Source organism: Pelmatolapia mariae, linkage group LG20 (genome assembly GCF_036321145.2).
Source record: "Pelmatolapia mariae isolate MD_Pm_ZW linkage group LG20, Pm_UMD_F_2, whole genome shotgun sequence".
Classification (NCBI taxonomy): domain Eukaryota; kingdom Metazoa; phylum Chordata; class Actinopteri; order Cichliformes; family Cichlidae; genus Pelmatolapia; species Pelmatolapia mariae.
The window spans coordinates 1,369,314-1,381,584 of record NC_086244.1 but is presented as its reverse complement, the minus strand read 5'-3'; the positions used below and the strand labels follow the sequence as shown (position 1 = coordinate 1,381,584).

The 12,271-nt window shown below is 42.7% G+C and overlaps 1 protein-coding gene across 1 annotated transcript; it reads right to left on the bottom strand.

Moving 5' to 3' along the window:
• Positions 1–1,072: 1,072 nt before the first annotated feature.
• Positions 1,073–5,984, bottom strand: LOC134618264 (L-rhamnose-binding lectin SML-like). Its single transcript, XM_063463597.1, has 9 exons — positions 5,897–5,984; positions 5,108–5,209; positions 4,564–4,657; positions 2,716–2,810; positions 2,575–2,619; positions 2,357–2,492; positions 2,154–2,257; positions 1,258–1,313; positions 1,073–1,117 (listed from the first exon to the last, which is right to left on the bottom strand). Exons 1-9 carry the CDS (start codon positions 5,982–5,984, stop codon positions 1,073–1,075), a joined length of 765 nt encoding a protein of 254 aa, XP_063319667.1.
• Positions 5,985–12,271: the final 6,287 nt, after the last annotated feature.

Here is a 12,271-nt window from a genome sequence, read left to right as displayed (position 1 = left end):
CATCGCCCTCCTGAAGCTTCTTACGGCCCTGGAGACCGCCCGGCTGCTCACCACCCACGTCTTCCGGCTTCACGGCATCCCGATGGACATCGTCTCTGACCGCGGGCCCCAATTCACCTCTCGGGCTTGGAAGGAATTCTGCACGCAGATCGGCGCCAAGGTCAGTCTCTCTTCGGGCTTCCACCCTCAGAGCAATGGACAGACTGAGCGTACCAACCAAGAGCTCGAAGCAGCACTCCGCTGTGTCGTCTCTCACAACCAGACCACTTGGAGCGAGCAACTTCCCTGGATTGAGTACACCCACAACTGCCTGACCTCATCAGCCACGGGACTGTCGCCGTTCGAAGCCTCACTAGGCTACCAACCACCCCTGTTCCCAGCCGTGGAAGGTGAGCATACCGTCCCTTCAGTACAACATCATTTCCGCAGGTGCCGCCGGGCCTGGCGGTCCACCCAAGCCGCTCTGCTACGGACAGCGGAGCGCAACAAGGCGCTCGCCGACCGCCGCCGGATCCCCGCGCTGGACTATATGGTTGGGCAAAAGGTATGGCTCTCCTCGCGCTTTATTCCCATTCGTGCTGAGTCAAAGAAACTTTCCCCAGCGTTCATCGGTCCATTCGAGATCGAAGCCCAGGTCAACCCTGTGTCAGTCCGTCTAAAGCTGCCTCGCAACATGCGTATCCATAATGTTTTTCATGTCTCCCAGGTCAAACCCGTGCTCTCCAGCCCGTTGTGCCCTCCTTCCGGGCCCCCTTCACCCGCCCGGCTCGTGGATGGGCAGGAAGTGTTTGACATCACCCGCATTATGGACTCTCGGCAGCGGGGGAGGGGCGTTCAGTACCCGGTGGACTGGGAGGGCTACGGGCTAGAGGAACGTTCCTGGGTGCCCCGGTCGGCGGTTCTGGCTCCTGGTCTGCTCCGCGAGTTTCACCGGCGGCATCCGGGTAAGCCTGGTGGGTCGCCGAGAGGCTCCCGTTGAGGGGGGGGTACTGTCATGACCCTGTGCCTTCTCGGCTGTCTCTGTATGGCTACAAGTATCTGCGTCTCTCTCTCCCCTCCTGCGCACTGCGCTCTACCGGGGCGGAGTCATGACGACTCCAGCCCCTGGCTCGGACACCTGTGAGTAATCATCTCATCACCACGGTCACTTCTTAAGGCGGCGGTTGAGAAGGCTTCTTCGCTGGATTATTGTGTAACACTCGTCAGTGTCACTGCAAGTCAAGCTTTCTTCTCGAGTTTCTTTGTGCTGCAACTTACCTGTTCTTCCTCTCTGTGCCAGATTCTCGCCAGCCTGAGGACCACCATTGGGTGAGCTAAAAGCCGGAGTCCGAGCCAACTTGAGCCTCTGCAAGGATTGTGTACATAGCCCCTTCCCTTCCCGTGCCTGTGTTCCCCGGCGACCCTCTTCCTGTGCCCCCTCACCTGTATATATTCGCACCTGGTGTCTGTGTGTGTAAATTGTGAACTCTAGTGACGGTCTGCCTCCGAGTCTCTCCTGAGCCTGACAATATGATGTTATTTAATATGGTACTTTAACTTGTTTGCTTCTGTCCTTCCTGTCTTGGACAAACTGTGACCACATTGTTTCTTCTGGGATTAATAAAGTCTTTTAATTGTGTTTTAATTTTAATCAATAATTAAGAGTAGGACTGAATTAGATCTTCCCTCCAATCTGGACGACACCAAACTTCCAGTGAAATGTGAAAAGAAATGTTTTCTTTGTCTTTGTTATTATCATTTTCTGTTTTTCATGTAATCATTTTGTTTCTGTGTCCACATTATATTTTTTTCTTTCCTTCTTGATTTTCTGTTTGAATTATACAAAAGCACACTTTACTGTTTTTAAATGTTTTACATTTTAAATGCCACTTTCATTGGTTTAAATTTTTATTTTATTATTTTATAATATTTGTATTTATTTGATGATCAAATCACATTTTTGGTTTTTTGATAAGTGTGCGTTCACTAAGGATCTAAAAAAAATGACAACATCTTCGTGTCTGATGATTTTTCTGATTCTGATTCTTTTCAGCACAAAAAGGTTAATCTGTTAAAAATGATGAATAATTATCATTTTTATTCACTTCACAAAATAATCTGAATGTACACACCCTAAAATATTATTTTATAAGTTTTTTGTTTGAACTACTTACCCTGACAAGTGTAAAACACCTCCAGGTATTTACAGGTGCCACCACAGGGGTCTCCAAACACTGTGTTTGATGCTCCAACAGTACAGCTGTTCTGCCAGTTACACCTGTGAATGCAGGTCAAAGGTGAGTCAGCAGAGGACTGAAATACGCCGTGTCATCTGACAGAAGATGGAAAGCTGAAGAAAGAGAGTCAGCATCTGTACCTGTTAGTTACATATTCTCCACTATTGGGACTCAAGCAGTTAACATTTTTGACGTGATCAGGATCTCCATCAGGGCACGTGGTCGTATCACGGCGACCAAAGTTAGCCCAGGAGACGACTATAACCTGTCCTTCACCTGAGGAAGAGTTCATAAACTGTAACCATGGTGATATTTTTACTGCATGAAACATACAAAGAAAGAGAAGCTGTGTTCTCACCACACTGAAGGTTTGCCTGAGATTTTTCACATGTTACACTGTAGTCTGAAACAGACACAGATCCCATTAGAAACTGTAATCATTCATGTACAGATTGGGTTCATTAGTCATTTCTAATCACAGGTTTAACAGAGTCGTTACGTGGGAAGCAGTCGTAGGTGGTCTCCAGGTATTTGCAGACTCCAGGATCATAAGTAATGTTTGACTTTATGTCACACACTGTTTTTCCATCACAGCTGCAGGGAGACAGAAACAGCTGGTTTTCAGCTTAAAGATATGAAACAACTTACTTTCAGGTAATCATATACAGTGGTTTGCAAAAGTATTCGGCCCCCTTGAACTTTCCCACATTTTGTCACATTACAGCCACAAACATGAATCAATTTCATTGGAATTCCACGTGAAAGACCAATACAAAGTGGTGTACACGTGAGAAGTGGAACGAAAATCATACATGATTCCAAACATTTTTTACAAATAAATAACTGAAAAGTGGGGTGTGCGTAATTATTCAGCCCCCTTTGGTCTGAGTGCAGTCAGTTGCCCATAGACGTTGCCTGATGAGTGCTAATGACTAAATAGAGTGCACCTGTGTGTAATCTGATGTCAGTACAAATACAGCTGCTCTGTGACGGCCTCAGAGGTTGTCTAAGAGAATATTGGGAGCAACAACACCATGAAGTCCAAAGAACACACCAGACAGGTCAGGGATAAAGTTATTGAGAAATTTAAAGCAGGCTTAGGCTACAAAAAGATTTCCCAAGCCTTGAACATCCCACGGAGCACTGTTCAAGCCATCATTCAGAAATGGAAGGAGTATGGCACAACTGTAAACCTACCAAGACAAGGCCGTCCACCTAAACTCACAGGCCGAACAAGGAGAGCGCTGATCAGAAATGCAGCCAAGAGGCCCATGGTGACTCTGGACGAGCTGCAGAGATCTACAGCTCAGGTGGGGGAATCTGTCCATAGGACAACTATTAGTCGTGCACTGCACAAAGTTGGCCTTTATGGAAGAGTGGCAAGAAGAAAGCCATTGTTAACAGGAAACCATAAGAAGTCCCGTTTGCAGTTTGCCACAAGCCATGTGGGGGACACAGCAAACATGTGGAAGAAGGTGCTCTGGTCAGATGAGACCAAAATGCAAAACGCTATGTGTGGTGGAAAACTAACACTGCACATCACTCTGAACACACCATCCCCACTGTCAAATATGGTGGTGGCAGCATCATGCTCTGGGGGTGCTTCTCTTCAGCAGGGACAGGGAAGCTGGTCAGAGTTGATGGGAAGATGGATGGAGCCAAATACAGGGCAATCTTGGAAGAAAACCTCTCGGAGTCTGCAAAAGACTTGAGACTGGGGCGGAGGTTCACCTTCCAGCAGGACGACGACCCTAAACATAAAGCCAGGGCAGCAATGGAATGGTTTAAAACAAAACATATCCATGTGTTAGAATGGCCCAGTCAAAGTCCAGATCTAAATCCAATCCAGAATCTGTGGCAAGATCTGAAAACTGCTGCTCACAAACGCTGTCCATCTAATCTGACTGAGCTGGAGCTGTTTGGCAAAGAAGAATGGGCGAGGATTTCAGTCTCTAGATGTGCAAAGCTGGTAGAGACATACCCTAAAAGACTGGCAGCTGTAACTGCAGCAAAAGGTGGTTCTACAAAGTATTGACTCAGGGGGCTGAATAATTACGCACACCCCACTTTGCAGTTATTTATTTGTAAAAAATGTTTGGAATCATGTATGATTTTCGTTCCACTTCTCACGTGTGCACCACTTTGTATTGGTCTTTCACGTGGAATTCCAATAAAATTGATTCATGTTTGTGGCTGTAATGTGACAAAATGTGGGAAAGTTCAAGGGGGCCGAATACTTTTGCAAGCCACTGTACTTCCTGTTAGTTTGATTAAAGCTTTTCAACAGGTTTTAGTTTGTTTCTTCTTTTGAACCAAAGGCTCATTTCTACCATCCAACAGTGCTCACCTGTTCCTGACGTTGTTCTCAGCGTCACCCTGAGAGCAGATTACTTCACCTCCACATCTGTACACAGCTGACCTCACAATGATCCTTCCACCCACTGTTATACAGACACAGTATGAGAGAAAAGGAACAATTCAACACAACATGCACTAATCCAGGTTTAAGGCTTCAGTTTCAGACTCAGATGCTGCAGTCAGATCCATAAATAATGAGGATTTTACCTCTGTACACTACCACAGTGGATATTACATTAACTCTGATTAAGGAGAAAACTTTAAGTCAGTGTTTTTGTTTCTAATCTACATCAAATGTTTCTGAATTTTTATACACAGTCCAACATCCTCAGAGCTTTTCTAAAGAATGAATGCACTGTTGGTTTGTTGATCAGGAGAATACAATTTAAACTGAAAATAAGCAACTGTGCATAAAAAAGGCTGTAATTTATAAACAGTTAATCCAATACTTGATAAGTTTGTTGAATTTAGCCTGACAGTCTGAATTTGAATCACATCTGCAATGAATTCTTGGACACTATTTTGCATCTTACCACAGCTCAGGCGATGAACATTGAGGCCGTTAGAGGTGACCACTCTCCCTGTGGATATGGCGGTCACATTGGGAGGAAAGGAAACTTGAGCTCTGATGAAGCCTGAAATAAAAAATAAATGTATAAATTGTACATTTCTGATAAATTAATGGGGAATGTGTTGATAATTTTCTTGCTGAAGGTGAAGCTACAGCTGGTCCCTCATCTTACTTTTGTTTTCCCTGATGGATGTGAAACAAGGTTAGTGTCAGCGAAGCTTACAGTAACCTCTGTCTGCTGAAGCTCCTGATTTAGCTCCACAGTGGACAACAAAGATCACAGTTTGTAAAGAGTGCAGAGACATAATATCTCTCCTTATGTGAGGGCTGAGAGAGGAGAGAGTTTATGAAACTCTGTGAGAGATAACTCCAGAAATAGATGACCACACCTGTGTTCACTCTTCTTCCATCACATTGTATTCATCTGTAACCTCAGTGAACAATTACCATGATGCTGCTTTACATGAGAGTTAATATAAAAGAAAAAGCTGCTGTCCCTTCACAGGTAACATGCAGATCATCTGCAGAGTGACACAGCAGATGCAAATAATCAACTGCATGAATGAATTCTGTAAAATATTTGAGTGGAATGGGCAAAAAGGAAATACTATGTAATTAGAATATAATGGTGTAGAATTGAAGTAAATGCACTGAAGATTTTCTTAAATTTTAAAGACTTTTAGAATTTATGTCCCCTCCACATCCAAAGTGAAGCCTACACCCACATCAGTCTAAACACAGATACCCAGACCTTCCCCTCCCCAGCAACTTCCTCCAGCACCTCTGGGAGGACTCCAAGGCGTTCCCAGGTCAGCTGACAAACATATTCTCTCCAGCATGTCCTCGGTTTTCCTCTGCGTCTCCTCCCAGTTGGGTACATGTCTGAGTCAGAGGCCTGAACCACCTCAATGAGCCTTTTTTGACACAGAGGAGCAGCAGATCTCCTCTGAGCTCCTCAAACGGCCATAGCTGACGGTAGATCAAGCCCTGAATCAGCAGATTTCACTCTCAGCTTGCTCTTCACCACAACACACCGGTACAACATCAGCAACACTGAAGATGATGCAACAATCTGTCTCTCAGTCCCCGCTCCAGTCTTCCTCACTCATATACAGAGCCGCAGACCTTAAACTCCTCCACCTGGGGGCAGAAACTCATTCCCAACATTACCAGCCGGTACTGCCCCACTGCGAATTGGAGACCATGACTCGATGAAGCCAACAGGACCGTCCACAAAAAGCACAGATAAGATCCTGTGACCACAGAACCTGACATTTTTAACCTCTTTGGTTGCGTCTAGAAATTCTCTTCATTAAAGTTATAAAAAGACTGGGTGATAAAGGGCAGCGCTGACAGAGTGCAAACCCACCAGGAACAAGTCTGACTTATTTCTGGGAGCAAACCAACCTCTCACTGTGGTTGTGTTGGGATCAAATAACCTGTAACAATGGACCCCACCCGCCCCAGCAGCCCTGCCACCAGAGAGGTTTTATTTCATTTTCACTGGAGACAGAAATAAGATTTTAAAAAAGGTGTGTGTGAAGGATAGAGTATAGATTTTAGATCACACAAATACAATATTTAGCAGTTATAGACAGAAGAAGAGGTGAGATCAAATAATGAGAAAGTTAACAGAAAGGCTCTTTGTGACCAAGATATAAGAAGCAGTAAAACAGCATTTACCTGAAGTGATGAGTGAACACGTTGCTGCCAGCACTGAAAGAGACAGAAAGAAAGCTCAGTGTCAGACTGAGTGTTTGATATGAAGTTTAATTCACCTCAAAACATGAAACAGAAATCATGAAAACCAAACAGGAGAAAGCTGCTGCTTTCATTCACTCCTGGATTCTTGTGAAAACTCTTTCTAAACAGCAGATTTCAATCACACATTTATTCTGTTCATGTTTCCAACTTTTGTCAATAAACTTCTTTGTGTTGACAGTTTGACTTCAACTCTTCAAAGTAAACGATCAGCCATGAATTCCTCTCAGGACTCTGTGAAGCCTAACTGTCCTGCTGAGGTGATACAAACATTTATTTAGGATGTTAGATTAACTGATCCAATAAAGCAGAATCTTTAGAAAAGCATGTCACAGTACAGCACAGTGGAAAGCTAGAAAAGGATTAGACTGAACACGTGCAGCTGATTTCATGTAGAAATAAAGGATTATCAGTGTGTTGTACTCACACAGTGTGCTGCTGAGTCCGGAGCAGAGCATCATGTTAGGAGATCTGGATTACAGTGAAGAGCTGAGCTGATGGAGGATCAAACACAGAGCTGCTGCATTTACTCTGTTTCAGTAACACCTGTGATGTATGCAAAGCACAGCCAATGGGAAAGCAGAGTATCCTCCTTCTCACGAGCTGGATGTTTGATGTTTGGAATGGAAAAAGTACGAGAAAAAGAAAAAACAGGATGTGAATGTTAAATAAAAACAGGGTGCAGCAGGAACACAGCACGGAATATATTTGTATGGAAAATTTTCATATTTACATGGAACATCTTCACATGTCTCTCTGGTCAGAGACCACAAAGGAGACAGTGTTTGTGATGCTGAGTCAACAGTATTATATTGTAAGTGTTTAAAGAGAGGTTTCCATTGACTGTGACTGTGTGAAGAACTGTTGAGAAAGTTCCTGAAAAACACAACATGCCATTGTACGGCAGCTACACCATTGTGCTAAAGCTTTGGAGCACAGACAGAACAGGGCCTTCATAAACACCCTGATCATCATCCAGGAAACCTGAAGCTGAAAAAGCCATTACACCTGTGTTTGAGTGTGTTGTTGAAAAAGGCCATGCCAACTCTAAAAAAGAAAGGACTCTGTACAACTGTTAGATATTTGGCTAATAATGCTCCAAAGTCTGAAAAAGTGAATTCTGAAAAAAACCAAACAAAACTTCCTGAGGAGAAATTTAAAAGTAGAATGGGAGGCAGAGCCTTCAGTTTTCAGGCCCCTCTTTTGTGGAACCAGCTTCCAGTTTGGATTCAGGAGACAGACATTATCTCTACTTTTAAGATTAGGCTTCAAACTTTCCTTTTTGCTGAAGCATATCCATTAGAGCCAAATACTCTAATAACAACAAGTAAGCCTGCAGTGTGAGAGCGGTGAAATGCCGGTTTGGCAGCACGTAGCGAGGCTCCAGAGTTTCTCTCTGATTTCTCAGACTTTTTATCTGATTTAGTGCTCAGCTCAGATAAAATAATTATTGTGGGTGATTTTAACATCCATGTAGATGCTAAAAATGACAGCCTCAACATGGCATTTAATCTGTTATTAGACTCAATCGGCTTCTCTCAAAATGTAGAAGAACCCACCCACCACTTTAATCACACTCTAGATCTTGTTTTAACATATGGCATAGAAACTGAACATTTAACAGTGTTTCCTGAAAACCCTCTGCTGTCTGATCATTTCCTGATAACATTTACATTTACAATAATTGATTACACAGCAGTGGAGAGTAGACTTTATCAAAGTAGATGTCTTTCTGAAAGTGCTGTAACTAAGTTTAAGAATATAATCCACCCACTGTTATCATCTTCAATGCCCTGTACCAACACAGAGCAGAGCAGCTATCTGAACGCTACTCCAACAGAGGTCGATTATCTTGTTAATAATTTTACCTCCTCACTACGTACGACTCTGGATACTGTAGCTCCTGTGAAAACTAAGGCCTCAAATCAGAAGTACCTGACTCCGTGGTATAATTTTCAAACATGTAGCCTAAAGCAGATAACTCGTAAGCTGGAGAGGAAATGGCGTGTCACAAATTTAGAGGATCATCATTTAGCCTGGAGAAATAGTTTGCTGCTTTATAAGAAAGCCCTCCGCAAAGCCAGAACATCTTACTATTCGTCACTGATTGAAGAAAATAAGAACAACCCCAGGTTTCTCTTCAGCACTGTAGCCAGGCTGACAAACAGTCAGAGCTCTGTTGAGCCAACCATCCCTTTAACGTTAACTAGTAATGACTTCATGAACTTCTTCAGAAATAAAATTTTTATCATTAGAGAAAAAATTACCAATAATCATCCCACAGATGTAATATTATCTACAGCTACTTTCAGTACCATTGATGTTAAGTTACACTCTTTTTCTCCAATTGATCTTTCTGAGTTAACTTCAATAATTACTTCCTCCAAACCATCAACGTGTCTTTTAGACCCCATTCCTACAAAACTGCTCAAAGAAGTCCTGCCATTAATTAATGCTTCATCTTAAATATGATCAACCTATGTCTAATAATCAGCTATGTACCACAGGCCTTCAAGCTGGCTGTAGTTAAACCTTTACTTAAAAAGCATCTCTAGACCCAGCTGTCTTAGCTAATTATAGGCCAGTCTCCAACCTTCCTTTCATATCAAACATCCTTGAAAGAGTAGTTGTCAAACAGCTAACAGATCATCTGCAGAGGAATGGCTTATTTGAAGAGTTTCAGTCAGGTTTCAGAGCTCATCACAGCACAGAAACAGCTTTAGTGAAGGTTACAAATGATCTTCTTATGGCCTCTGACAGTGGACTCATCTCTGTGCTTGTCCTGCTAGACCTCAGTGCAGCGTTCGATACTGTCGACCATAATATCCTATTAGAGCGATTAGAACATGCTGTAGGTATTACAGGTACTGCACTGCAGTGGTTTGTATCATATCTATCTAATAGACTCCAATTTGTGCATGTAAATGGAGAGTCTTCTTCACACACTGAGGTTAATTATGGTGTTCCACAGGGTTCAGTGCTAGGACCAATTCTATTTACATTATACATGCTTCCCTTAGGCAGCATCATTAGAAGACATAGCATAAATTTTCACTGCTATGCAGATGACACCCAGCTCTATCTGTCCATGAAGCCAGGTAACACACACCAATTAGTTAAACTGCAGGAATGTCTTAAAGACATAAAGACCTGGATGGCCGCTAACTTTCTGCTTCTTAATTCTCAATTCTCACACTGCAGGCTTACTTGATGTTCCTAGAGTGTTTGGCCCTAACAATATGCTTTAGCAAAAAGGAAAGTTTGAAGCCTAATCTTAAAAGTAGAGATAGTGTCTGTCTCCTGAATCCAAACTGGAAGCTGGTTCCACAGAAGAGGGGCCTGAAAACTGAAGGCTCTGCCTCCCATTCTACTTTTAAATACTCTAGGAACAACAAGTAAGCCTGCAGTGTGAGAGCGAAGTGCTCTAATAGGGTGATATGGTACTACAAGGTCATTAAGATAAGATGGGGCCTGATTATTTAAGACCTTGTATGTGAGGAGCAGGATTTTGAATTCTGGATTTAACAGGAAGCCAATGAAGGGAAGCCAATACAGGAGAAATCTGCTCTCTCTTTCTAGTCCCTGTCAGGACTCTTGCTGCAGCATTTTGGATTAACTGAAGGCTTTTCAGCAAGTTTTTAGGACTTCCTGATAATAATGAATTGCAGTAGTCCAGCCTGGAAGTAATAAATGCATGAACTAGTTTTTCAGCGTCACTCTGAGACAGGATGTTTCTAACATTATGCAAGAAAATCTTATGCAAATTTTATGCAAATGCAAGAAAAGACTCCTACATGTTTGTGTAATATGCCCCTTGAAGGACATATCAAGATTTTTAGGGCCAAGTATAATAACCTCCAGCATCAAAGTCACAAGCAGATGAAGCATGCAGATTCACACAGAAGTGAAGAGAAAGTACACAGCTAATTGACAACATAAGAAAGAAATACTGTACAGTTATTAAAACTCAGATTTAAAGAAATGTGTAAAGAAATGTAGGATCTTTTAAAAACGATGTACAAAAATGCTGTGAAAAACAACAACAAAAGAGTATTTACAGCAAATTGAAAAACTGTGCAAATACCACCAGGATGGAAACAACTTATTCTGTTTGTTGGGAGCAGTGATGGTTTTAAAGTCTAACAGCTGCTGGGAGGAAGGACCTGCCATAACGCTCCTTTGTGCACCATGGATGCAGCAGTCTGTGAAGGAGCTCTCCAGTTCTGCCACAGCTTCATGCGTGGAGAGGGAGACATTGTCCAAGAGTTCTTCTGTCTCCTACTACCTGAACTGGGTCGAGGAACATCCTGGGACAGAGCTGGCCTTCCTGATGAGCTTATCCAAACACTTCCTCTCAGCTGTAGATAAGCTGCTGTTCCAACAGACAACACCATAGAAGATGGCCGACACCCCCACAGAGTCTAAAAAGGTCTTCAGGAGCGCCCCCTGCACTCCAAAAGATCTCAGTCTCCTCAGCAGGTAGAGTCTGTTCTGACTCTTCCTGAAGAGCATCAGTGTTGTCTTAAAGACATTCCTGCAGTTTAACTGGCTACAAAGAGCTAGGTTGATCTGCATACCCAAGACGTATGCGATGCCTTCTAATGATACCTTGAAGAAGCATTTAAAATATAAACAGAATTGGTCCTAGCATGGAACCCTGAGGAACTCCATTATTAACCTTAGAATGTGAAGAAGACAAATTGGAGTCTGTTAGACAGATATCACTGAAATCACTGCGGTGCAGAAACTTTAATACCAACAGCATGCTCTGATCTCTGTAATAAAATATTTTGATCATCAGTATTGGGAGATAGGTATCAATATTTTTTTCACTTTAATAGGTAAGATTTTATTTGTGAAGAAATTCATGAATTCATTAATAGCTGAGATTAAAGAAATGCTTGGCTGAGCAGAGCTCTGACTGTTTGTCAGCCTGGCTACAGACTCAAGTTTAAGAGACTTTAAGAGGGAAGCATTAAAGCAAACCGAATACGAGGACTCTATGAGAACACAAGATGAGAGAACTTGAGGGACAACACGAAATTAATAAATGAAATGAAAATCAGGCAATGTGTGTTGCACCTGTATACTGTGCTGCTCAGTCTGAAGCAGAGCAGCATGTTAGAACATCTGGATTCCAGTGAGGAGCTGAGCTGACAGTGGATCAGAGAGCTGCTGTATTTACACTGTTTGGAAACGTGTGGTTTATATGAACATGTAAAACACAACAAGGAGAATATCTTCCTTCTTAGGAGCAACAGATCAAACATAGACTTAACAGCACTAAATGAAAGGTTACATAAACATGCCTCTGCTCACCTTAACATGATGCAAATTACCTGAAGAACAAAGGAGCAGAGCCTTA

Excerpts from the sequence above, each read along its gene's own strand:
- LOC134618264 (XM_063463597.1), bottom strand. The coding sequence starts at position 5,984 with ATGCTGGAGAGAATATGTTTGTCAGCTGACCTGGGAACGCCTTGGAGT. Across the intron at positions 2,811-4,563 it reads GAGAACAACGTCAGGAACAG|CTGTGATGGAAAAACAGTGT; the intron begins GTGAGCACTGTT and ends GTCTCCCTGCAG. Across the intron at positions 2,493-2,574 it reads TCAGGCAAACCTTCAGTGTG|GTGAAGGACAGGTTATAGTC; the intron begins GTGAGAACACAG and ends ACTCTTCCTCAG.